This window comes from Hypanus sabinus, chromosome 19 (assembly GCF_030144855.1).
Source record: "Hypanus sabinus isolate sHypSab1 chromosome 19, sHypSab1.hap1, whole genome shotgun sequence".
Classification (NCBI taxonomy): domain Eukaryota; kingdom Metazoa; phylum Chordata; class Chondrichthyes; order Myliobatiformes; family Dasyatidae; genus Hypanus; species Hypanus sabinus.
In genome coordinates, this window is record NC_082724.1 from 25,413,097 (window position 1) to 25,438,490 (window position 25,394).

General features: G+C 38.9%; 1 protein-coding gene across 2 annotated transcripts in view; it reads right to left on the reverse strand.

Annotated features, from left to right (window-relative positions):
- Nucleotides 1–19,543: 19,543 nt before the first annotated feature.
- Nucleotides 19,544–25,394, reverse strand: part of cfap20dc (CFAP20 domain containing) — a 487,560-nt gene continuing 481,709 nt past the window's right edge. Inside the window, exon 12 of one of the 2 annotated variants that reach the window (XM_059944236.1) lies at nt 19,544–20,602. In XM_059944236.1, coding sequence (XP_059800219.1) covers nt 20,490–20,602 — 113 coding nt within the window. In that variant the 3' untranslated portion in view covers nt 19,544–20,489. The remainder of the gene's footprint in view (nt 20,603–25,394) is intronic. The other variant, XM_059944235.1, reaches the window with a different exon arrangement.

Sequence of the window (25,394 nt, forward strand, 5' to 3'; positions counted from 1 at the left end):
CCTTCTCATCTCTGTTCTAAAGGGATGTCATTCTTTGCTGCAACCGTGTCCTCTAGTCCTAAACTCTCTCACTGTTTGAAACATCCTCTCCATGTCTACTTTATCTAGGTTTCAATGAGAATCCCCCTCATTCTTCTAAATTCCATTGAGTACTGGTCCAGAGCTATCAAATCCTCTCATATATTAAACTTTGCATTCCCAAGATCGTTCTCATAAAACTCCTCTGGATCCTTTCTAATGCCAGCAAATTCATTCTTTGCTATGCAGCCTAAAGCTGCTCACAGTACTCCAATGTGGTCTGACCAATTCCTTATAAAGTCTCAGTATTACAACCTTGCTACTAACTTAACCTGCAAATTAACCTCAGGAAATCCTGCACTGGGAATTCCAAGTCTTTTTGCACCTCAAATTGATGTATTTTCTTCCACTTCAAAAATAGTCTAAGCTTTAATTCACCCTACTCTGTATTCTATCAGCCACTTCGCATGTTCTCCTAATTTGTCCAAGTCCTTCTGCAGACTCCTTGCTTTCTCAACACTTTCCGCTCCTCCACTTATCTTTGTATCATCTGCAAACTTTGCCACAAAGCCAACAATTCTGTTATCCAAATCATTGTCATATGATGTAAAAAGAAACATTCCCAATACCCACGCCTGTAGAACACCACTAATCACCAGCAGCCAACCAGAAAAGGAAACCTTTATTCCAACTCTTAATTTCTGCCAGTCAACCAATCTTTTGGCCATGCTGATATCTTTCCTGTAATACTATGGATTCTTGTTTAGCAGCCTCATGTGAGGCAACATATCAAAGGTCTTCTGAAAATCCAAGCAGTGAGTCTCCTTTATCTATCTTGCCTGCTATTTCCTCGAAGAATTCTAATTGTCAGGCAAAATTTCTCCCTCAGAAAATGATGATAACTTTTGCCTATTTTTATGTGCTTCCAAGTGCGCTGAAACCACATCCTTAGTAATGGACTCTAACATCTTGGTAACCACTGCAGTCAGGCTAACTGCCCTATAATTTCCTGGCTTGTGCATCCCTCTCTTTTTTAAGAGTGGAATGGCATTTGTGATTTTCTAGAATTCTTGAAAGATTTCTACTAATGCCTGCACAATCTCTTCAACTACCTCTTTCAGAAGGCTGGTGTGTAGTCCTTCTGATTCAGATGATTCATCTACTTTCAGACCTTTCCGCTTCCCAAGCAACTTTTCCTTACACTCACTTCTGCCCTGTGATACTCTCGAATTTCTGGCATCCTGCTGGTGTTTGCTTCTTTGTTCCACATTACTACCTTTCCAGGGGTCCAATGTGACTCTTGCCTCGCTTTTACTCTTTATAAATCTTTTGATTATTCTCTATTATATTATTGGCTAGCTTACCTTCATATTTCATTCTTTTTCTCTCCTTATTGCTTTTTTAGTTGCCCTCTGTTGGTTTTTAAGTTTCCCAATTTTCCAGCTTCCATTATAACACCAAAGGGATAGAGGACCATGAAATCACAAACCAGCATAGATAAGTACTTGCCAGCATGTGAAACACAACACCAAATATGATGGCCACATGATGTCATGATGGCTGTTGTGTAGTGTCTTCATGACAGAATAACATTATGGATAAATTTCAGAAAATATTCGGCTATTACCAACATAAAATATTGTGCTGTAAGTGCACAGTTTTGGAAGATGGACAACGCTAACCTGGGCAGATATGAAAAAGACAAAGAAATGTCAAAAAGTCACACTGAAACTATCAGTAAGACTAATCAAAAATAATGAGGTGGAATAGATAATTGGTTGAAAAACACTTACAGCTTTTTTTCCCCACTTCCACGAGCTTGCAGATTTCTAGATAATTATCTTTAAGCTTTGATGCCTATTCTCCATGACCTTAATTCTCACCCCACAATCAATTTGCTTGTATGAATTGAAATAATGCACAGAATGGATATGGGCCAGAATTAATTTTTGACAGAAGCTACCTGTTTAACGTGTTCACGTGCAGCGCCACTGGTCTCTTGCAGAAACTATATCGAAGATAGAAAATTGCAAATGGCAAGAGGGCCCTTGTGGGATGGGACCTCTAGTCATTCATGTCACTTGCAACCCAATTTAGACTGCACAAGTGTGCTATTAGTAAGACTGGTGAATATGAACTATGAGAACTGAGAATTGACCTGAACAGTTAAACCTCTTGTGGTAAAATTTATCTTTGTTCATTAGTGGAAGGCAGCAGCTGTCAGCTGAGGTCCCCTCCCTATATTCAACTTCAGTGAGTTCTCTGGGATGTAATGATCAGAGCAGTCACTGTTGTCATACTTACTTACTCTCTGTGACCAAAGATTAATTTCTGCTTAGGATCTTCAAGATAGCATGCGAATATTAGATTATAAATCATTCAAAATGCAGCATGCAACCTGAACCTCAACAATGACTAAACATTAATTACTATAATTTTAAAAATTAAAAATAATTCACAAGGATGAGGAAGGGGATTGGGCAGAGGCCAGTCCATTGACTGGACAAGGTGGCAGACTGAATATACTGTGAGGAAATGTGGAATTATTCACTTTGCCAAGAAGAATAGAAAAACATTTTTTTGTTGTTTAAACAGTGGGAGACAGATAAATGTTAGCATTCAGAAAATGTGGGTACTTTGTGTACATATTACAGGACATTAAGATAAAAGGATAGCAGGCAATTCTAAAGGTAAATAATTTGATTTTTGTTACTTGACAATTGGTGAATCACAAATTTCCTTGTTGACAGGAGGCAGTATGTGAGACATCTCCACATCCTGCTCACTCAGCACTCATGCACCACAGGAGCGTGGTATCTCCCCTCTTGTATTTTCTCCACACCAATGATTGCATCCCCGGTTGTCCATCAGTTAAAATGCAAAGGTTTGAAGATGACATCACTGTCACTGGTCTAATCACAAGAAAAAACAAACTAGTGTTCTGGTGCAATCGTAACAATTTGGATCTGACTGCCCTCTAAACCGTAGAGATTCCATATCCATCCTTTAATCTCTAACTGTATTAGCTTTTTTTGACTTATTGTTTTATTTTCATATTTATTTGTGATTCTTTATTTTTTATAAAATTCCTTATTCTTTATAATTGTTGGATGTTATTTTTATTGCACGTTGCATCCTCACTAACGCACCACAGCAAATTCCTGATATATGCAAATGTATGATCCTTGATTCATTAAGGGTAAAGAGACTTGCTGCAATTACAGTGGTTAATTGGGACATATCAGGACACAAATTGGCCCAATTAAGTAGTTGTCCCAATTAGCCAAAGTTTCATGGAAATAGTTAAAAAGGTATAAAAAACAAACTATTGTTCAACTGAGTAATGTGTATTTACGTAAAGTACAGAACAAATGAGAACACTATCAATACTGCTAAAATACTGTAAGACGGTTTATTAGTTCCAAATAGTTCTCAAAGGAGAAGCTCATCCAATGCACATGCTCTTTTGATTGAAAATGAACAAAATCAATGCAGACACCTAGTATGAATAATGGACTGTCATCATGCAATGTTATTGATGATTATATCCTCCAAATCTTCATTTTCATTGCAACATTTAAAGTGATTGTTGATATCTTCAAATTCTTCATAGTTCCTAACTTATTAAGTTGTGAAATTATTTAATTTTTGTTACGTTTTTTCAGCTTTGTCACTTTTTCTCTTCCTTGTGTTACAAAAATCACTGTTTTTTGAACAGAAGTGCACACAACTGATGCTATTAAAAATTATTCGCTAGAAGCACAAAATGCTGGAGGAACTCAGCAGGGTAAGACCCAAAATGCTGTTTGCTTATTCTTTTCCATAGATGCTGTCTGACCTGCTGAGTTCCTTCAGCATTTTGTGTGCGACTTTTTGGATTTTTAGCATCTCTAGACTTTCTCGTGTTTGTCATTTGTCACTCTAAGCACAGGGTAGTGTCTAACAGCCAAACAAGTGCATGCATCTGACACTAGTTAGAAACTATTCATCATCAGTTTTCTGCCCCAAATAAGAGTCATATTGTCCAAAATAAATGAAGGGAATCCTGGCAATTTCTTTATTAGTTTCTGCTTTTTAAGAGTTGTCCAAGATAAGCAGCTTCTCTGATTAACTGGAATCCACTGGAGCTCATAGTCGAGAAAGTGAGCAGCTTCAAGTTCCTTGGTGTCAAGATCTCTAAGGATCTAACCTTATCTCAACATATTGATGTAGTCATAAAGGAGGCAAGACAGTGGCTGTACTTTATTGGGAGTTTGAAGAGATTTGGCGTGTCAACAAATACACTCAAAAGCTTCTATGGTTGTACTGTGGAGAGCATTCTGACAGGCTGCATCACTGTCTGGTATGGAGGGGCTACTGCACAGGACCGAAAAAAAGCTTCAGAGGGTTGTAAATCTAGTCAGCTCCATCTTTGGCTAGTGCCTATGAAGTACCCAGGACATCTTTAGGGAGCAGTGACTCAGAAAGGCAGCGTTCATTATTAAGGACCTCCAGCACCCAGGGCATGCCCTTTTCTCACTGTTACCATCAGGTAGGAGACACAGAAGTCTGAAGGCACACACTCAGTGATTAAGGAACAGTTTCTTCTCCACACCATCTGATTCTTAAATGGACATTGAAGCTTTGGACACTACCTCACTTTTTTAATATACAGCATTTCTGTTTTTGCACATTAAAAAAATCTATTCAATATACTGTAATTAATTTACTTCTTTATTATATTTATTATTTTTTTTTCTCTCTCTGCTAGGTTATGTATTGCATTGAACTGCTGCTGCTAAGTTAACAAATTTCATGTCACATGCCAGTGATAATAAACCTAATTCTGATTATGTCTGACCACTGTATGCATCAGTTCTGTGGAGTTGATATTTGCATTTCCTTAAAGAATCTTCCATGTTTAGTCGTCATAAACCAGGAATTCTCAAGAGTCAGGAGGGATGTTGCATTATTTTCAGGGACATTGAGCACACCCTCAAATCTTTTCTTCTTTCCATAGTTAATTCCTTGCATGACATAGCGTGAAATAGAATGTCCAATTCAGACTGTTGACATTGGGCACATGACATGACTGAGTGTAACTAGCATGGAAGAGGGCACTACACTTGTTCACTTACCCATTGAGTAATTAGGAGGATTTAATTGAGTGAGTATTGAAGGTTCTGCTCCAGTGATTTGAGGTGGTTATTTAAGGTAATCCAGGTATGACAGATATATAAATCTTAGAAACCATAATGTTAAGCCCTTCATGGACAATTACAACTGTGACAACTCCTTGAAAATGTCCTGGGTACTTTGTAGCCTAGAACCCAAGATGAAGCCAACTAAATTTAAAACCCTCTGCAGCTTCTTTTGGTCCTGTGCAGTAGCCCCCCCCCCCCACCCCATACCAGAGAGTGATGCAGACTGTCAGAATGCTCTCCATGGTATATCTAAAGAAGTTTTTGAGTGTATTTGTTGACATACCAAATCTTTTCAAACTTATAATGAAGTATAGTCACTATTTTGCCTTCTTTATATCTTTATTGATATGTTGAGACCAGGTTAGGTCCTAAAGATCTCGACACCCAGGAACTTGAAACTGCTCACGTTCTCGACTTCTGATCCCTCTATGAGGATTGGTATGTGTTCCTTTATCTTACCCTTCCTGAAGTCCACAATCAGCTCTTTCATCTTACTGACGTTGAGTGCAAGGTTGTTGCTGTGACACTACTCCACTAATTGGCATACCTCGCTTCTGTATGCCTTCTTGTCTGACCCAAGTGCTACTCTGTTGCCTTAACTCAGGAACACAGATTTTTGATATTGCTGGCACTTCCTTGAGTGTAACCTGATGTGCAAGTCCGACCACTTTGAAGCCCAGGATGGTGCATCCATCTTCTTCTAGAGAGCAAACCAAAAGAGGAACATCATCTTCACAGAGAGGGTTTCACCATCTGGAATGAACTTGTCTCATAGGATTTGTTAACTCATCATGACCTGTCCATGACCCAGCAGCTTTTTGTAACAATGAACCAACATGCCGAAGATGAGGCTAAGGAGAACTTTCATTCCAAATTTGAAAAAAATCCTTCGTCCACATGGGAGTTGAACTGCTCATTGCCAGGATGAAAAGCATCAGAACTATTTGGAGGGAAGGCATGTCAGCAAGGGAGAAGTAGAGAAGACTAACTCCAGTGGTGTCCCTCTCCTGAAAAAATACTTTGAATGTACTCTTGTTATAGACAACACCATTTCATCAGAGGGGCAAGCACAAGATGAAATGGTAAAACCCTTGGCTAAGCATTGATATCTGTAAGGCTGGGGGACCACAAAGATGTCAGCATCACTTGAGCCATGATGGGTACTGACTGCAGCTGGACTGACCTCTGCTTAATCTGCTCAACCTGTCACCCAAAAAAAATCAGCATCGACAGAAGCAAGAAAATAAATATTGAAGCTTCTAATGACCCCACAAAGATAGCACTTCTCAGATAGTACCACATGGACAACCTGTTGTTTCCTAGCCAACCAAAACTGTAGTGGCCACAATTATGGGCTGCCTTGAAGGCTTCCCTAATTGACAGCTGTGAAGAGACTTCTGGCTTCTATGTCATGAAGAACTTGGACTGATTTGATGAGAATGAACAGATGTTTGAGGAAATAACTGATCACAAATGTAATGAATTTATGGATCGCAATGCATAGGGCTTTATTTTAAGACCAGACCTTGAATATTTATACAGTTTTGTGTTCTAGATCTAGAAAATATTTATGTAGAGTTCAGGGTGGGCTCTCCTAAGTGGAGAGAGTGGATAGAGTGTGCATGTCTATTGAAATGTATAAAATACTTAGGGGGGTTTAGAGACTCTTTCCCATCATTAAGTCTAGAAGAAGGAGTAATGCTCTCATAATAAGTGGCTTTCACTCCGAACTCAGATACACAGAACTTACTTTGCTCAGAGTTTGTAAACCTTTTAAAGTCAATTTTAAAAGTTGAGATAGAAGTCCTGAAAACAACAAGATGAAGATGATAGTGCACAGGAGGATGCTGGCCTATTATTGGAAATGCTAGAGCAGATCCAAGACAGTTTGTACAATGAGTTTAATCTCCAAAATATTGGAACATGAAGCTCCAATAACATTATGCTACAGTTTTGCTAAATATATGAGTTTGTATATGCTCAAGGCACCCAATATATACAGACCGACATAAAAGTGAGATTAACTCATCAATGATACTTAAAATTAAATTAAATTTTAGTTGTCTGAGTCATGCTACTGATGATGAACAAGGTTCACTTTTTAGTATTTGATAACAGCAATTTGTTAAATTTGTTAAACAGCAATTTGAGGAGTTGAGAAAGATTGAGAAAGGAGCACATGGGAACATAGTTCAAATGACCATAAGTCTATTAAGCATAGGTGGATAATTAGTGCATTTGGCCCATTGAGTCTGCTGATACATCTTCCCTCTCATACCCATTCTTCTGCCTTCTCCCCGTAAACTTTGATGCCCTGATTAATTAATAAACTATCAAGCTCCACCAATATACCCAATGACTTCATGTCCACAACCGAATGTTGCAATAAATTCCAAAGGTTCACCACCCTTTGGCTAAACACATTCTTCCTCATTTCTGTTCCAAAAGGATGCCCTTATATTCTGAGGCTGTGCCCTCTGGTCTCCCACAATGGAAATATCCTTTCTAGCTAGGCCTTTTGGTCTTCAGTAGGCTTCAATGAGATCCCTCTTCAACCAGGCTTAAAGCCATCAAATGATTTTCATATCTTTTCATTCCTGGGATCATTCTTGTAAACCTCGCTGAGACCCCAGCCAATGCCAATACTTATTCGTCTTCATGTGGCTTGCATGTTACACGCTTGGGCAATCATGGCTCTCCACATTGAACAATCCCTTGCAGCATCAATGATATCTCGCACATTTAGATTTGTTAGTTCTTTCAGTGTCCATATATTTTCCTCTTTGCCTTCCTCTTCTGCGTTTCCCAGGTATTCCCTTGTAATGTAAGGCATTCTATTTCTCCCTTTCTGATTATATGGTCCAGGAAATTAAATTTCCTCTCATTTAATGTTCTCATTGAAGATCTTTTTGTATGGGCACGTTGGAGTACAGTCTCATTGGTTACCCTATCTCCCTATATGATATTTTCAGCATTCTGCCGAGCGCATCGTTGGAGCCTCCCTGCCCTCTATTGTGGACCTGTACTCTTCCAGGTTGAAGAAGAGGGCGGGGAACATCATAAAGGACTCCTTCCATCCTGCGTACGGACTGTTTGAACCGCTTCCGTCTGGTAGGCGCTTCAGATCCCTCCAGACTAAGACTAATAGGCACTGGAGAAGTTTTTTCCCTACTGCGGTCACTTTGCTGAACAGTTAACTGCCGGTTAACTGTCGGCTAACTATTACTTGGATTGCACTACCTGTATGTATAATCTATATTTTCATTTATATTTATCATTATTTTTGTTATGAGCAGAGAGACAACATCTGCCGGAAGTAAATTCCTTGTATGTGTACAGGTACTTGGCGATTAAAGTCTGATTCTGATTCTTCTAAGAAACCACATTTCTGTTGCTTCTAAGTTTCTTTGGAGTTCTGGTGTTATAGTTCATGTTTCAGAAGCATACAGCAAGATTGACCAGATGTAACATTTTAGTAGCCTAAGCCTTGTTGTCATAGAAATGTGTCTGTTGGTAAACATGGGTTTCATTTTTGGAAGTTGGTTTTGGCAATGGCAATTCTTTTTATTTCTACTTTACTTCTAGCATCTTGTGATATAAAACTACCAAGGTAATTAAAGCTGGTCTTTTGTTCAATCTCTTGGTTACCGATATACAATTGGCAGTTTGGAGTATCCTGCTGTTTTGATATTACCATACATTTGGTTTTTTTACAGTTGATGGTTAGACCAAAATCTGCACTTGTTTGTACTACTTTGTCTAGGAGGATTTGTAGGTCTTCTGCAGCACTTGCTATTAGGGTGGTATCGTCTGCATATCTTATATTGTTGATGTTAACACCTCCAATTTTTATCTCATCTAGATCTTCTATTTCTCTCTCCAATACATCCTTTCTTATTAGATATGGAGCCTAAAACTGCTCACAATGCTGCAAATTGTCCTATCAAGTCTCAGCATTAATGATCTGATCATACATCATTTGGAGGACAAAGATGGACTTCAGGTAACTCATGTGTGAGAGGTCATATAGGAAAGTTAATGGGGGAAACAAAAGTCTTGTATAAGGACCATATCTTTGTGTTTCTATCACAATAAATAGTTCTCTTTAATACAAGATAGAATATTCCAACAATAAAAAAAGCATTTTTCTGCTTTTCACTTAATTTTGTTCAAGAATAGATTATATTTTGTGGTGAGCAAACACGAGGAAATCTGCAGATGCTGGAAATTCAAACAACACACACAAAATGCTGGTGGAACACAGCATTTTGTGTGTGTTGTTTGATATATTGTGGTGAGTCTAGCGGCATTTTCCATGTATTTGTACGTTCCTGCGTCACTCCACAAATCTGTCAGAGACTGGGTAATCTACAAAGAGTGGCTTAGCTCTTGATTCCCAAAGCTTTTCCATCTTTCACAGTTTATGCTTTCAGTATAATTAAATGCCTTTGATTAACCTGGATATGTGCAGCTTGAATAACATTTGAAAAGTTCTACATTATTCAGGACTCTGAAATCCACTTAATTGGTACTACTTACATCACACTGAATATTCTCTTTCTTCATCATGGAATGTAGTCTGGACAATGTACAGGGTGTAAATCAATGACTCACTTAAGTTCCTACACTAGTGAAAAGGACAGGGGCTGCAGGCACATGCACTGAATTTTCCAATCTCACTCCCTTCATCATTTCTATCCAGGCAACCACATATAAGTTCACTTTCAAGTCATATAGTACATAATCCTGTTTTGCAGAAATGTCATCAATGCTGGGTCAAAATCCTGTAACTCATTACCACTGGCAAGGACTGCTGTGGCTCAAAGTAGTACTGCAGCAGTAACGTCTCAAGGATAATTAGCTAACTTTACTAACAATGCATAGATCTCATAAATAATAATAAAAACTGCAGTTGCTGACTGACAGCAGATACTGTTATGTCACTATGCATTATGCTTCATTGTATAAATCTGCCGCAAGTTCTAGTTCAAAGCAACCACTGAAAGGGAACAATAAATGTGATTTACTAATTTCTGGTTTAGAGTCTTTGGAAGATTTGAGTGGAACCTACGAGATGATAATAGATTTTCTGTAGTTTGTGGTTAAAATTGTTTGGCGAGCTTCTTTGCTGGTTCCTGCTCCTGATTCAGCTGCTACCATTTTCAGTAGATTGCAGTAATGTAAATCTGAAAATAATATGTGCTCCAGTCTCACTCCCAGCCACAGTCTCTCAACAGCACACCACTGATGAATAGCTCACCTCCTTCCCAGGCTGCAGTTGGCTGGAATGGGCAGTCCACGACATTATGGCCCAGTGGCCTGGCTTTCAAAATGCACTCAAATTTCTGTCAGCTGGACTCCAAGAAATAAATAGCTGCTCCAACTTTCAGCCAAATACCAAAATCTGACATAAACCATAAACTGCTGCATATTAAATATCAGAGGATATCGGATTTATATTATAATACATCCTCGGGTCATAATTCTTATTCAGCTCAGAATAAGATGAGAAGAATTTTCTGAGCAGAGAAACTGAAACAGAATGGCTTTACTTTGTGGATCTGGATACCCTTCTTGGATATTCCTAGTGTATGCTCAGTTGATTAAATTGCAGTCAGTTTATATTTGGAACATTTTTAGACATGTTGCATTCTTTTGTAAAAATGCATTTGTTTTGTGAGAATTCTTCTTTGAATTTAAATTTTGATGCCAACATATATCGAGATAGTGTTGCTCAAGAAGAAAGGAATTAGCATTTTACCAGAAATAGAGAAAATAACAAACCTTCAATTCTGCTTGCGATGAGGATATATACATTAATCAAAATCAGAATCATCCGCAAGAGGACATTGCATAACAAAACAATTGACTTTCAGACTAAAAGGAATTACACTCTAATATTGGATCAAAAATTTCACATTGCCCAAAGCAGTCAGAGCTGCAGGGTGGAAATGGTTTCATTTCTTTTCTTCAGAATAATAACCAGAACATAGCTTACAGCATCAAACTCCATGGCTTCATATAAGAAAGACAGTGCAAAATTGGAAGACAAAAGCCACTGAGAGAATTATACTGATCTTATACACTATATACACACTTCCAATATATTAGAACTATGGGAATTAGCATGAGAATTTATTGCATTTCCTTGACTTATAGTTGGAAATTTATGCCTTGATGTTGCCAGCAGCACATAGATCATAATCCATATCAATGAAGAGCACTCTAAAACCTTGTCACAGATGGTATAATGTCAGTCTACATGTGGGTATCAAAATGTTGTTGGATTTGTCCTTGACCAGGTTATAAGGCAATCTAATATTTTCTGCCAGCTGAAACATAAAAGCATTTCTTTTCAGAGCCATTTTGTCATTTTCTCCTTCCTATAAAGTTTAAGTCAGTCATTTAACTGAATATATACTGTATATAATTTTAGCTATAGATACATAGAGACTCTTCTTAAAGCATTTTACTAAATTATAATACACAGAGCAAGTGCAATTAAATCATATTGAGATTAGTAGCAATGGATCTCTGCATTCTCAAATGAATACATATGATTTCTGCTCTCTGGGCGGTTAAGAGAATAGGCAACAAGCACGCTTGCTTCGTATTATATTTCAAATGTATAATGTTCTCTGAGGGCACAATGACATTTTTTAAATAGATTTAACTATCCTGGAGTCATACTAGATTCTGCACAAGTACTTTATAAAAAGAAACTACTTAATTGCAGCAACTTCATATTTTTCCTTCTGTACAGTATGCTGAGGAATCTTTATAGTCACTAACACTACAGATACGCTGTGCATCCAAATCCATTTCACATCAGCGCTAAAACTATAGGATAACTGGTTTCTTATATTGGGCCAGATCATGCTGACAACTAGTGAACAGTTTGATGGAGAAACACATATTCTGTTATGATGCACATGTGTATGTTCCATACATAACAGCTTCACATAGTAACATGGAAGTATCAAACAGGAATTGAGATCACCTGTAGGTGCATTTAGCCTCCAGCTGAATGGAGTTACTATCCTTCATTGGAAAGTGAAAAGTTTATTTCCTAATTGTATTTTAATTAATACTTTTATTTAATTTTCTTCTATTTGATTTAATTTTATGCAAATTAAATGCAAATAAGTGAATATATTATTTTAAGCCTTCAGTTATTTATTAATATTTATTTTATGAATTACTTAAACATTTATTTGTAATTTTTCAATATCTCTGACCAAAATGGAGATTTTGAAACTATGGTAAAGATCTTCTGAGATCTGTAGGCCATCAGGATCTTTGGTGGCATATGGCCTTTGTTTTTGCTGCCTGGTCACTGCTCACAAACCATCCCACTTCACAGAGTGGCTTAAGTAGCCAGGCTCAGAGTACATTGGGAGCTTAATGGTCACAAAAGATCAGTGTGACTGTGGACAGCTACACACTATTTGGGTCCAGCATAATATGATACTATTAACAAATAATCACTGTTCACTTGAATAACATTTCATACAGCAAAGCTAACTGTAATGTGCTTATGTTAGGATACTTTGCATCTTATTTCCTTCAAAAACAATTTCATCAATTTTAATAAGGTGCAAATTGGACATTTGCCAGGTGAAGTGTGATTATCACCTCAGTCTGGGACCTGAGCTCAGTTGAATGGATCCGATAAGCTTTACATAATAAAACACGAGGGATGAATATTTGACTGGCAGCTCCTATGCAAATATCCCTGACAGCTCAAATGAGTGCAAATGTGTTGAAATCTTCTTTCTGCTCTTCCTATCCATACAAAAAAAAGAACATAAAGTCTCTGGTGAATGGTTTGACCATTTGTATCTAAAAACTGCAATTGGAGGACAATAAGTTGCATTTAAAAGAGACTGCCTGTCAGAAACACTCATTTCATGGAAGATCCACTGAATTCCAGAGAAACAGTTAAAAAGGCCTTTTGTGTAGCTTCTAACAACCTCTACTTGGTGATCTCCCTCAGAAATTTCAAGTACACTTTGGCAGCAAGACAATGAGCCTTAACCGTGTATGAACTGTTTTTGGAGAAGAAAAAGACTGACTGCATAAAATATCTGCAGAGATAAGCAACGATAAACCTGAAACAACATATCCGTACTCTGGGTGTATTCTTGAAGCTGTGGCATTTATACTAAGTAATGAAGAATTAGCTTCCTCAATAGGGGTCATTGGAATAAACATTAGACTACTTAGAGATAACATCATAGTATCTCTGTCCTCACTTCCAGCAACTATCCTGCATCCAGTTGTGCCTTCTTGTTCAAGTCAAGTCAAGTCACTTTTTACTGTCATTTCGACCATAACTGCTGGTACAGTACATAGTACAAATGAGACGTTTTTCAGGACCATGGTGTTACGTCACAGTACAAAAACTAGACTGAACTACGTAAAAAACAGCACAGAAAAAAAACCAACTACACTAGACTACAGACCTACCCAGGACTGCAGAAGGTGCACAAAACAGTGCAGGCATTACAATAAATAATAAACAGGACAATAGGGCAGTAAGGTGTCTGGGTGTTGAGGAGTCTGATAGCTTGGGGGAAGAAACTGTTACATAGTCTGGTCGTGAGAGTCCGAATGCTTCGATGCTTCGATGAGGGAGAAGAGATTGTATGAGGGGTGCGTGGGGTCCTTCATAATGCTGTTTGCTTTGCGGATGCAGCATGTAGTGTAAATGTCCATAATGGTGGGAAGAGAGACCCCGATGATCTTCTCAGCTGACCTCATTATCCGCTGCAGGGTCTTGTGATCCGAGATGGTGCAATTTCTGAACCAGGCAGTGATGCAGCTGCTCAGGATACTCTCAATACAATCCCCGTAGAATATGATGAGGATGGGGGTGGGGGGTGGGAGATGGACTTTCCTCAGCCTTCACAGAAAGTAGAGATGCTGCTGGGCTTTCTTTGCTATGGAGTTGGTGTTGGGGGACCAGGTGAGATTCTCCGCCAGGTGAACACCAAGAAATTTGGAGCTCTTTACGATCTCTACCGAGGAGCCATCGATGTTCAGCAGGAAGTGGTTGCTCTGTGCCCTCCTGAAGTCAACAACCATCTCTTTTGTTTTGTTCACGTTCAGAGACAGGTTTTTGGCTCTGCACCTGTCCATTAGCCGCTGCACCTCCTCTCTGTATGCTGACTTGCTGATGAGACCTACCACGGTTGTGTCATTGGCGAACTTGATGATGTGGTTCGAGCTGTGCGTTACAGCACAGTTGTTGGTCAGCAGAGTGAACAGCAATGGACTGAGCACAGCCCCCGTGCTCAGTGTGATGGTGTTGGAGATGCTGCTTCCGATCCAGACTGACTGAGGTCTCCCAGTCAGGAAGTCTAGGATCCAGTTGCAGAGGGAGGTGTTCAGACCCAGTAGGCTCAGCTTTCCAATCAGTTTCTGAGGAATGATTGTGTTGAATGCTGAACTGAAGTCTATGAACAGCATTGAAACGTACATGTCTTTTTTGTCTAGGTGGGTTAGGGCCAGGTGGAGGGTGATGGCAATGGCATCATCTGTTGTGTGGTTGGGACGGTACACAAACTGCAGGGGTCCAGTGAGGGGGGCAGCAGGGTCTTGATATGCCTCATGACGAGCCTCTCGAAACACTTCATGATGATGAATGTGAGTGCAACGGGACAGTAGTCATTGAGGCAGGACACTGAAGACTTCTTCGGCTCGGGGACGATGGTAGTGGCCTTGAAGCACGTTGGAATGATGGTGCTGCTCAGGGAGATGTTGAAGATGTCAGTGAGAACATCTGCTAGCTGGTCTGCACATCCTCTGAGCACTCTACCAGGGATGTTCAAAATGCATTTCCATTTATTCCCAGTGACAGACCAAAAAAGGCAACAAATATGATCTTATTATTTACATAAATCAGTGCTGAAGATTTTGTGATCATTTATCAATAGCTAGGTGCTGCATCATTGAAGTACACCCATGTATTTATACACAGTCATAATTGAATCCAACAATGTCATGAAACCTACCCATCAAATCAATTGTTTAATCAGAATTTGACCTCACTTTTTTAAAGAATTAAAGCTTTTATTGGAAGTTTCTATTTGTCATCTGAGATAACTTAATTAATTTCTAACTTGCTAAATTTACGCCAAAAAAAATCAAATTTTGACATTTAGTTTGGTTGGAAACATGTTTATATTGCAATGACTGCTATATTCCAACCAAGTTCACATTGCAATAGAAATTATTATCAGACAATTCAGCACTTTCAATTACATGTAACAAAAAGATGATTAGCTTCTCAGCAATACAGGACACAATTACCACTGTGATTGGAAATTGAAGTTTTATTGCTGTTCCCAGGTTGATCATCACCAAGTTTTAGAAATAGTTTGTAACATATTGAAGAAAAACACTGGGTTGGCTGAACTACTCTACAGATGAAGTGTCAACATAACTGCTGTGACTGAATTGCTGCTGAAATTGGACACATATTGGCAAATTTATTGTGCACTGTTATTTACAGAGTTAGTTTGCTAAGAGTTTTGTTTTTATTTAGAATGAAAAAAGGGCTATGTCATCAAATTAGCAGAAAGAATAGATAAGTTAGCCAATCGGCTGTCATTTAACACTTATCAAATTCTAAGCAATATTAGCTACTGTATCCTAACCTGAGGGTAAACCTTAAGAAATTTACCAAAGAAAACAAACCTTACTGAATATTATTATTACATTTTGCCTTTCCTAGGTTACTCTAGTTAAAAGTGTTGGCGCGTGGCCAAGTGGTTAAGGTGTTGGTCTAGTGATCTGAAGGTCGCTAGTTTGAGCCTCAGCCGAGGCAGTGTGTTGTGTCCTTGAGCAAGGCACTTAACCACACATTGCTCTGCGATGACACCAAACTCTACCAACCCTAGTGCCCTTCCCTTGGACAACACTGGTGGTGTGGAGAGGGGAGACTAACAGCATGGGCAACTGCCAGCCTTCCATACAACCCTGCCCAGGCCTGCACCCTGGAAACCTTCCAAGGCACAAATCCATGGTCTCATGAGACTAACGGATGCCTACTTTTTTTTTAGGTTACTCTAAAAATACACTGCAATGGTAAAACTTTCATTTCATATCTTATGTATCTGACCATATAGGGGTCTTTAATAGCACTTGTTATTAATTTAAAATCTTCTTCTGTAAATGACAAAACATTTCAACCCAGCTGTCTTTATTTCCTGTATTAACCTGCTGCTGGAAGCAACTTCAGAAATACTTTAATTTTGGCACATCTGCACGATACATGTAGAGCACTACAAGGAATAAGTTTAAATGGTAAGGAAAATGAAGACTTCCAGATGGCTCTACATTTTTTGCTTAATTCAGTGTTAAGAGACATCCCTTTATAACATGATTGCTTTCCCTTCTACAGGTTAATTTTATATTAAAAGAATAAAGGTGAACCTATGCACAGAAACAAATTAAGATGAGGCACAATGTGAAAAGCACATTGAGGAAGACATTGGTTTACAACAACAACAAAAGGATATTATATTTATTGGGACATGGAGGACGCAAGATCAAGATATGACATAACGTTCTAGGACGTTGATATCAAGGTGGTATTGTATTTCTTGAAGAACATTAAGGTTGGTAAGTCCTTGGGGCATGATAGGATCTATCCCAGAGGGAGAGACAAGAGAGGGCACTGCTGGGTACCAGAGAGAGGCAAGAGGAGGCATTACTGGGTACTAGAGAGAGAGATGCAACAGAGGGCATTGCTGTGGCCTGGACAGGGATGTTTGTATCATCTCTATCCACAAATGGGGCCCAGATGACGGGGTTAGCCAATGGTTATTCTTTAAGAAAGGCAATAGGGATAATCCAGGAAATTATAGGCTAGTGAGCCTTACATCAGTGACAGGAAAGCTATTGAAGAGGATTCTTGGGGAAAGGATATGCATTTAAAAAGTGAGGGCCAATACGGGGTAGTCAGCCTGGCTTTGTGCAGGGCTTGCCTTGTGAACTTGATGTGTGTTTTTTGAGGAGGTAATGAAGATGATGATAAAGGTAGGGCAATTAATGTTGTCTACATCGACTTTAGTATGATACTTGAGTAGATCCCTCATAATAGCTTAATATAGAAGAGTAAGCCATGTGCAATCCACTGACTTGGAAGACTGGATTCAAAATTGGCTTGCCCATAGATGACAGAGAGTAATGGTGGAGTGATTTATCTTATTGGAGGTCTGTGACCGCTAGTCTTACACAGGGATCACTGCTGGGACCTCTATTTGTGATATTATATGAAGGATTTGGACAAATATGTACAGGGGATTAGTAGGTTTGCAGATGATACAGGCTGGGGTTATGGACAGTGAGGAACATTCTCAAAGGATACAGAATATTATAGATTAGCTGAAGATATGGCCAGAAAATAGCAGATGTAAGGGGAAACGTTACAGTAAATTGCAGGACCCTCAGGAGTATTTTAATGCTGAGAAATTTTGGGGCAAAAATCTATAACTCAGGGAAAGTGGCAACACAAGCGAATAGAGAGGAAAAGGTGTACAGCTTGCTTGCGTTCATCATCCGGATGCAGTGTAAAAGTCATGTTGGAGCTGGATAAAACTCTGGTTTGTCCACAATTGAAGCATTATGTGCAGTTCTGCTGATTCTTTTAGAGTGGAAACTTGGAGAAGGTGCAGAAGAGGTTCATCAGGAAGTTTCTTCGATTTGAGAATTTCATCTATGAGGAGAGGTTGGAAAAACTTGAATTCTTTTCTCTAGAGTAGCAGAGGCTGAGGGGAGTCCTCACAGAAGTTCATAAAATTATGAGAGGCATAGATAGACAGTCATTGCCTACTTTCCAGGGTGGAAATGTCACATATTAGAGGTGATAGGTTTAAGATAAGAGGGGGAAGGTTTTAATGAGATGTGGGAGGCAAGTTTTATCACATAGTGTTAGGTGCCTGGAACGTGCTGCCAGAGTTATTGTGGAAACTGATTTGAGAGAGCCATTTACTCAGGCATATGACACAAAGGAATGGAGGGATATGGATTATGCACAGGCAGATGGTATTCGATTAACTTAGCATCCAGACTGGCAAAGGCATTGCAGGCGAAAGGACCCATTTCTGTGATATGCTGTTCTATGTTTTCTGTGTACTTTGACTGAGGCTAAGGAAGTTGAGTGAGCTCAAATATATGAAGCCAAAAAGTAATAACAGCAAAAAAGACTTCTAAAGAAATGCTCATGAACTCTTTTATGAAAGAAGTGTGACACTCTATTGTGAAGAGCAAGTCATTCCATGGAATCAAAAAGTTAAAAACCTCCAGGTGCAGATGCTCACAATCTGGTGGAAGATCTGTTCTGAGGAAAGGCCATCACCTTGAAGCGTGTACATTGTTTGTCTCTCCTGGCCTGCTTTATCCAGCATTTTCTGTTTTCTTTCCATTGAAATCCTGATTACCTGCTAATGGCCGGTAAGTGAAGGGCACAGTCTACAGCAGACCAGCATTATAGTCAAACCTTGATCATGCTGTGAATTAGATTTTCTGACATGCGGACAAAAAGCCCTAATTTTTCGTATTATTGTGTGGTTTCTTCAAGCTACGTTATTTGGAGATCAGTCTTTGGGCAAATAATTTACGACCAGGCCTCTGTCTGAGATGTGAGAAACTTCTGTTTGTTACCATAAATTAGTCTAAGCCCAAGTAAACTTAGATTGACAAAAAGCATCTGTTGTCTGCCCTTTAAAGTTGTCAAGTTACCTGTTGATATTAGGTATTAGTGACAATTAGAATTATGCATTAAATTATAACTATAATGAAGCACTATTCCTTCACACAATATTTGGTGTAGTCTTGGGAATGTATCAGAAACATTTTGCTGCATAATCTGACTTACATGACATTCAGTATTCAGTGTTCTAGAAATTGTACCTGATGATCTTTGTGTCTCTTACAGGATCTTCTCTGCACCTTCATATTAAACTATGTCCTCAATAGCTTAGACAGGAATCTATAAAAGCAACTTGAGAGATTATTTCCACAGGGAAGTGAACATTTTACAGTTCCTCTCTTGTGGAACTAGGGAAAAGTCACTTCAGGTTTACACAGTCTGGTTCTCTTCTCTCTCCAAGATGTGTTTGCAGATTTGGTTTTGCATCACTGACTGCCAAATTTCTAAATGGGCTGACCTGGTAGCTGTACTTAGGCACTTAATTGGTTTCTGCAGCTCACTGGTTTTATGCAGATGAAGTTGAAGTGATTGGGCTTGGAAAATATCCTTCCAGCACTGCCAGTTTCTTATAGACCTTACCCTCACACCTAACAAATCAAGGATGAAACATCAGCAGAATTTATTTTTCAAATGTACTCACTCATCAGGTATGGAGAGGAGAACTAGTGCTACTTTGCATTTTAAACATACTATCATATCCTTCTTGGCTACTTCTAATAAAGGAATTATGAACATCGAGTAATTTTACATTTTGTGATTTAGAAGATAATCCTCTTTATTCAGTTGGAGGGTCTGCATCTGAATGATTCCTTTTAAGATGATGTCATATACACACCAAAGAGTTACATGCTTAAATTAAAAAATATTTTTTTTCTGAAATATTTATGATCAGATGTCTATCAGCTTACTAATATTAACAGTAACCAACATTATATATGTACTGTATCAATGTAGGTAATAAAAAATGCAAACCAAAATTACCAAGAAATTCAACCCTGCTTAGTACTTCTTAATACATTATAATCAAATCAACACATTCTGCTCTGCCTCTGAAATATATTCCTTGGATTCTTAGGCCAAATACACCAGGCTGAGATGATTTATGTGTCAACTACTAACGAATTTCAAGGCAAATATTAATTTATTTCCATTAATAATGTCTGCAAAGTTCATTTCTTCGATTTGACAATTTAACAATGGCCGTAAAGCATTATCTGTTTAATAGTAATTTTTTTTTTGTAAAATTCAATATAAGGCATGGGTCACGCCAATCACACGCACGAGAAAATACAAATGTGTACATGACATCACAGAGAGAAACATGAAAATATAGAACTGTGGAATATGTGCAGACACCTGACTAAAGGAGGGCAAAGTGCTTTCTTTCATGTCGAAGAACTGCTGCAATTCTCGGATGGCTACCTCTATGTCTGTATCACTCAGCCTTCTACTGATTGGAGTATTCTCATTTTACAACGGTTGCCAGGATTCACTTTGAAACAAAAGTCCTCTTGCAGCTTAAGTGGTTGCTATGCAACAGTGATACTTCAAAGTCCTCAAGTTTTAAATCATGCCAGTTCGTAGTATTTTCCTGTTTTTGGATCGAAGTAACAATTCAAACAGGGATCATATAACAAATCCAGTACTTCATCCTGATCTTCTGTAACACTGGCTGTGTCATCTGTCAGATATAACAGAATTCTATGATGAAGCATGTGAAAACATTATACTCTCTTGATAAAATGTCTGCCTTGATACTATATGGAGTTGTTCTTTTACTCTTTTTGGCAAAGCACATAAAAATCTTTAGGAGTCAAAACAAATGAACACTCCTTCATATGAAAAACATCAAATAGTTTGCACCACACGCAAAATGCTGGTGGAAAGCAGCAGGACTTTCCATTCTTCCTGACGAAGGATCTCGGCCCAAAACATCGACTGTACTTCTCCCTATAGATGCTGCCTGGCCTGCTGTGTTCCACCAGCATTTTGTGTGTGTTGCTTGAATTTCCAGCAGCTGCAGAATTCCTTGTGTTTGCGTTTTTAAATAGTTTGCACATTGTGTTGAATACCACTCATATTGATAATTTAGCAAAAGCAAATATTGCTTCTTTTAGAGACACAGAACAAGGTCCTTCAGTCCATACGTGTTCATACCGAACATATGTACATTCAGGCTAATCCCATTTCCTGACATTTGGCTAATTTTTTAAAGTTATGATTTGGAAGATAATTCTCTTTGTTCAGTTATAGTTTTGCTATCTAAATGCTTCATTTTAAAAGTGTTGTCACATACACACCCAAGAGTTATGTGTTTGAATAAAAATATTATTGTTTTTCTGAAATATTTATGATCAAGTGTCAAACACTCAATGTTTGACAACATTCCCTCTTTTGTCATCCATATACCTGTTCACATACATCTTAAATATATCAAATGTACCTGCCTCAACCACTTTCTCGGGCAACTGGTTCCATATATCTATATATCTATGTAAAAATGTTGTCTCTCAGGTTCTTATTAAATCTTTTACCTCCCAACCTTAAAACTATGTTGTCTAGTTTTTGGTTCCCCAACCCTGGAAAAAAGACCATTCACCCTGTCTTCCCATTGCTACCATCAAGGAGGTGGTACAGGAGCTTGAAGACACACACTCAAAATGTTTCACTCAACGCCTCCACCATTAGATTTCAGAATGGACCAAGAATTCAGGTTGACTACCTCTTTACTTTTTTTTTACTTCCTGTTTTGCACAAATTTAATTTAATTATATATGTATTTTTGAGATCTGAGATTCAGACCTCAGAAGCAGTTTTCTTTTTACTCAGAGTGGTAGGTATATGGAATGCACTGCCGGGGTGATGGTAGAGGCAGATTTATTAGGCCCATTTAAAAGACTCTTTAATAGGCACATGAATGAAAGAAACGTGGGAGGGAAGGGTTAGATTGATCTTGGAGAGGTTAAAGGATTGGCACAACATGGTGGGGTGAAGGGCCTGTACTGTGCTGTATAGTACCCTATGTTCTATTTACCTCTCCACTGTAATACTGCTTCTAAACCACCTACGTTAATGTTACCAGTTTCAAAATCTTCACTTATTTCTTTATATTAAAAACAGGAGAAATAGCCATTGACAACTTTGCCCATCACCACACATTGTGGTCCGTGAGGGGTCTTGTTCTTCCCTAAATCATTCTTCCTCCCTTTAAGGTACTTTAAAAAATCTCAGGATTGTCCTTAATTTTTTCATGGCTCCATTACTTTCCTTCTTGAATGTAGCAGCTTTCTCTTTTACTTTGACTGGAATATGTAGTCCTTGAACTCTTACTATCTCTTTGTTAAAGACCTCCCACTTGCCTGAGGTCTCTTTGCCTGCAAACAACCTAGCCCAGTCAGCATTTGCAAGCACCCGTCTAATATCATCAAATTCCATCTTCCTAATTCAGAAGTAGAGCCTGTGGATCCATTCTGTCCATTTCCATAAATATTTTAAAGCTAATGGAATATGGTCAATGGTCCCAAAGTGCTTCTTTACCATGTCCTCACTCATTTCCTTATTTCCCAGGAATAGATGAAGCTTTGCCCCTAATAATTATCCAAATATTTTTGAGATCCAATATTTAACATTCATGTGTGCAATATTTTCAGGTACAGGACATCCTGCAAGCTCGGCTCAGAATGTCAATTCAAGTAGGGCTGGTAAAATTATTGTAAGAGAACATGCAGTTCAAATTATATAACAGATTATAAACCATACTACAAGACAGTACACAGAGAAATGGGCAGTTTAAGTAAACTGAACTAATTAAAAATAGTTCAGGCAACTGAGGTACATTACATTTTTGAAACATTCGTAATTGTCATTTGTGTAAGAATTCTACACTTACTATAAAACTGATGATACTTCTTTGAGAAATATTTATTGTTCACTGAATAATTCCTACACTTCCAATTTAAATAAATTGATGCAGGATGTCATATCATTGAGATGATATTATGAGGCAGTTGAAAGTAAAATTTTGCAATGAAAAGGAAAAGGGAGTAGGTCCTGAAAACAGACTACAGGGAGTTAGGAAGGAAGTTAAGAAGCAGGACCGCAAAGGTAGTAATCTCCGGATTACTGCCTGTGCCACACAACAGTGAGGATAGGAATAGAATGAGGTGGAGGATAAATGCCTGGCTGAGGGATTGGAGCAGGGGGCAGGGATTCAGATTTCTGGATCACTGGGACCTCTTTTGGGGCAGGTGTGACCTGTACAAAAAGGATGAGTTGCACTTGAATCCCAGAGGGACCAATATCCTGGCGGGGAGGTTTGCTAAGGCTAATGGGGAGAGTTTAAACTAGAATTGTTGGGGGGTGGGAACCGAACTGAAGAGACTGGGGAAGAGGAGATTGGCTCACAAATAGAGAAATCTTGTAGACAGTGTGAGAGGGAGGATAGGCAGGTGGCAGAGAAAGGATGCACTCAGACTGAAGGTTTGAGATGTGTCTATTTGAATGCAAGGAGTATTGTGAACAAAGCGGATGAGCTTAGAGCGTGGATCAGTACTTGGAGATATGATGTGGTGGCCATTAAAGAGACTTCGATGGCTCAGGGACAGGAATGGCTTCTTCAAGTGCCGGATTTTAGATGTTTCAGAAAGGACAGGGAGGGAGGCAAAAGAGGTGGGGGCGTGGCACTGTTGATCAGAGATAGTGTCACGGTTGCAGAAAAGCAGGAAGTCATGGAGGGATTGTCTACGGAGCCTCTCTGGGTGGAGATTAGGAACGGGAAGGGGGTCAATAACTTTACTGGGTGTTTTTCATAGGCCGCCCAATAGTAACAGGGATATCGAGGAGCAGATAGGAAAACAGATCCTGGAAAGGTGTAATAATAAAGAGTTGTCGTAATGGGAGATTTTAATTTCCCAAATATCGATTGGCATCTCCCTAGAGCAAAGGGTTTAGATGGGGGGGAGTTTGTTTGGTGTGTGCAGGAAGGTTTCTTGACACAATATGTAAATAAGCTTACAAGAGGGGAGGCTGTACTTGATTTGGTATTGGGAAATGAACCTGGTCAGGTGACAGATCTCTCAGTGGGAGAGCATTTTGGAGATAGTGATCATAATTCTATCTCCTTTACAACAGCATTGGAGAGAGATAGGAACAGACAAGTTAGAAAAGTGTTTAATTGCAGTAAGGGGAATTATGAGGCTATCAGGCAGGAAATTGGAAGCTTAAATTGGAAACAGATGTTCTCAGGGAAAAGTATGGAAGAAATATGGCAAATGTTCCAGGGATATTTGTGTGGAGTTCTATATAGGTACATTCCAATGAGACAGGGAAGTTATGGTAGGGTACAGGAACCGTGGAGTACAAAGGCTGTAATAAATCTAGTCAAGAAGAAAAGAAAAGCTTACAAAATGTTCAGAGAGCTAGGTAATGTTAGAGATCTAGAAGATTATAATGCTAATAGGAAGGAGTTTAAGAAACAAATTAGGAGAGCCAAAAGGGGCCATGAGAAGGCCTTGGCGGGCAGGATTAAGGAAAACCCCAAGGCATTCTACAAGTATGTGGAGAACAAGAGGATAAGATGTGAAAGAATGGGACCTATCAAGTGTTAGAGTGGGAAAGTGTGTATGGAACCAGAGGAAATAGCAGAGGTACTTATTGAATACTTTACTTCAGTATTCACTATGGAAAAGGATTTTGGTGATTGTAGTGATTGCAGCAGACTGAAAAGCTTGCACATGTAGATCTTAAGAAAGAGGATGTGATGGAGTTTTGGAAAGCATCAAGTTGAATAAGTTACTGGGACCACCCCAGGCTACTGTGGGAGGTGAGGGAGAAGATTGCTGTGCCTCTGGCAATGATTTTTGCATCATCAATGTGGACGGGAGATGTTCCAGAGGATTAGAGGGTTGTGGATGTTGTTCCGTTATTCAAGAAAGGAAGCAGAGATAGCCCAGGAAATTATAGACCAGTGAGTTTTACTTCAGTGGTTGGTAAGTTGATGGAGAAGATCCTGAGAGGCAGGATTTATGAACATTTGGCGAGTCATGATATGATTAGGAATAGTCAGCCTGGCTTTGTCAAAGGCAGGTTGTGCCTTACGAGCCTAATTGAATTTTTTGAGTATGTGACTAAACACATTGATGAAGGAAGAGCTGAAGATGTAGTGTATATGGATTTCAGCAAGGTATTTGATAAGGTACCTCATGCAAGGCTTATTGAGAAAGTAAGGAGGCAGAGATCCAAGGGGACATTGCTTTGTGGATCCAGAACTGGCTTGTCCATAGAAGGCAAAGAGTGGTTGCAGACAGGTCATATTCTGCATTGAAGTGGGTCACCAGTGGCGTGCCTCAGGGATCTGTTCTGGGACTCTTACTCTTTGTGATTTTAATAAATGACCTGGATGAGGAAGTGGAGAGGTGGGTTAGTAAGTTTGTTGATGACACAAAGGTTGGAGGTGTTGTGGATAGTGTGGAGGG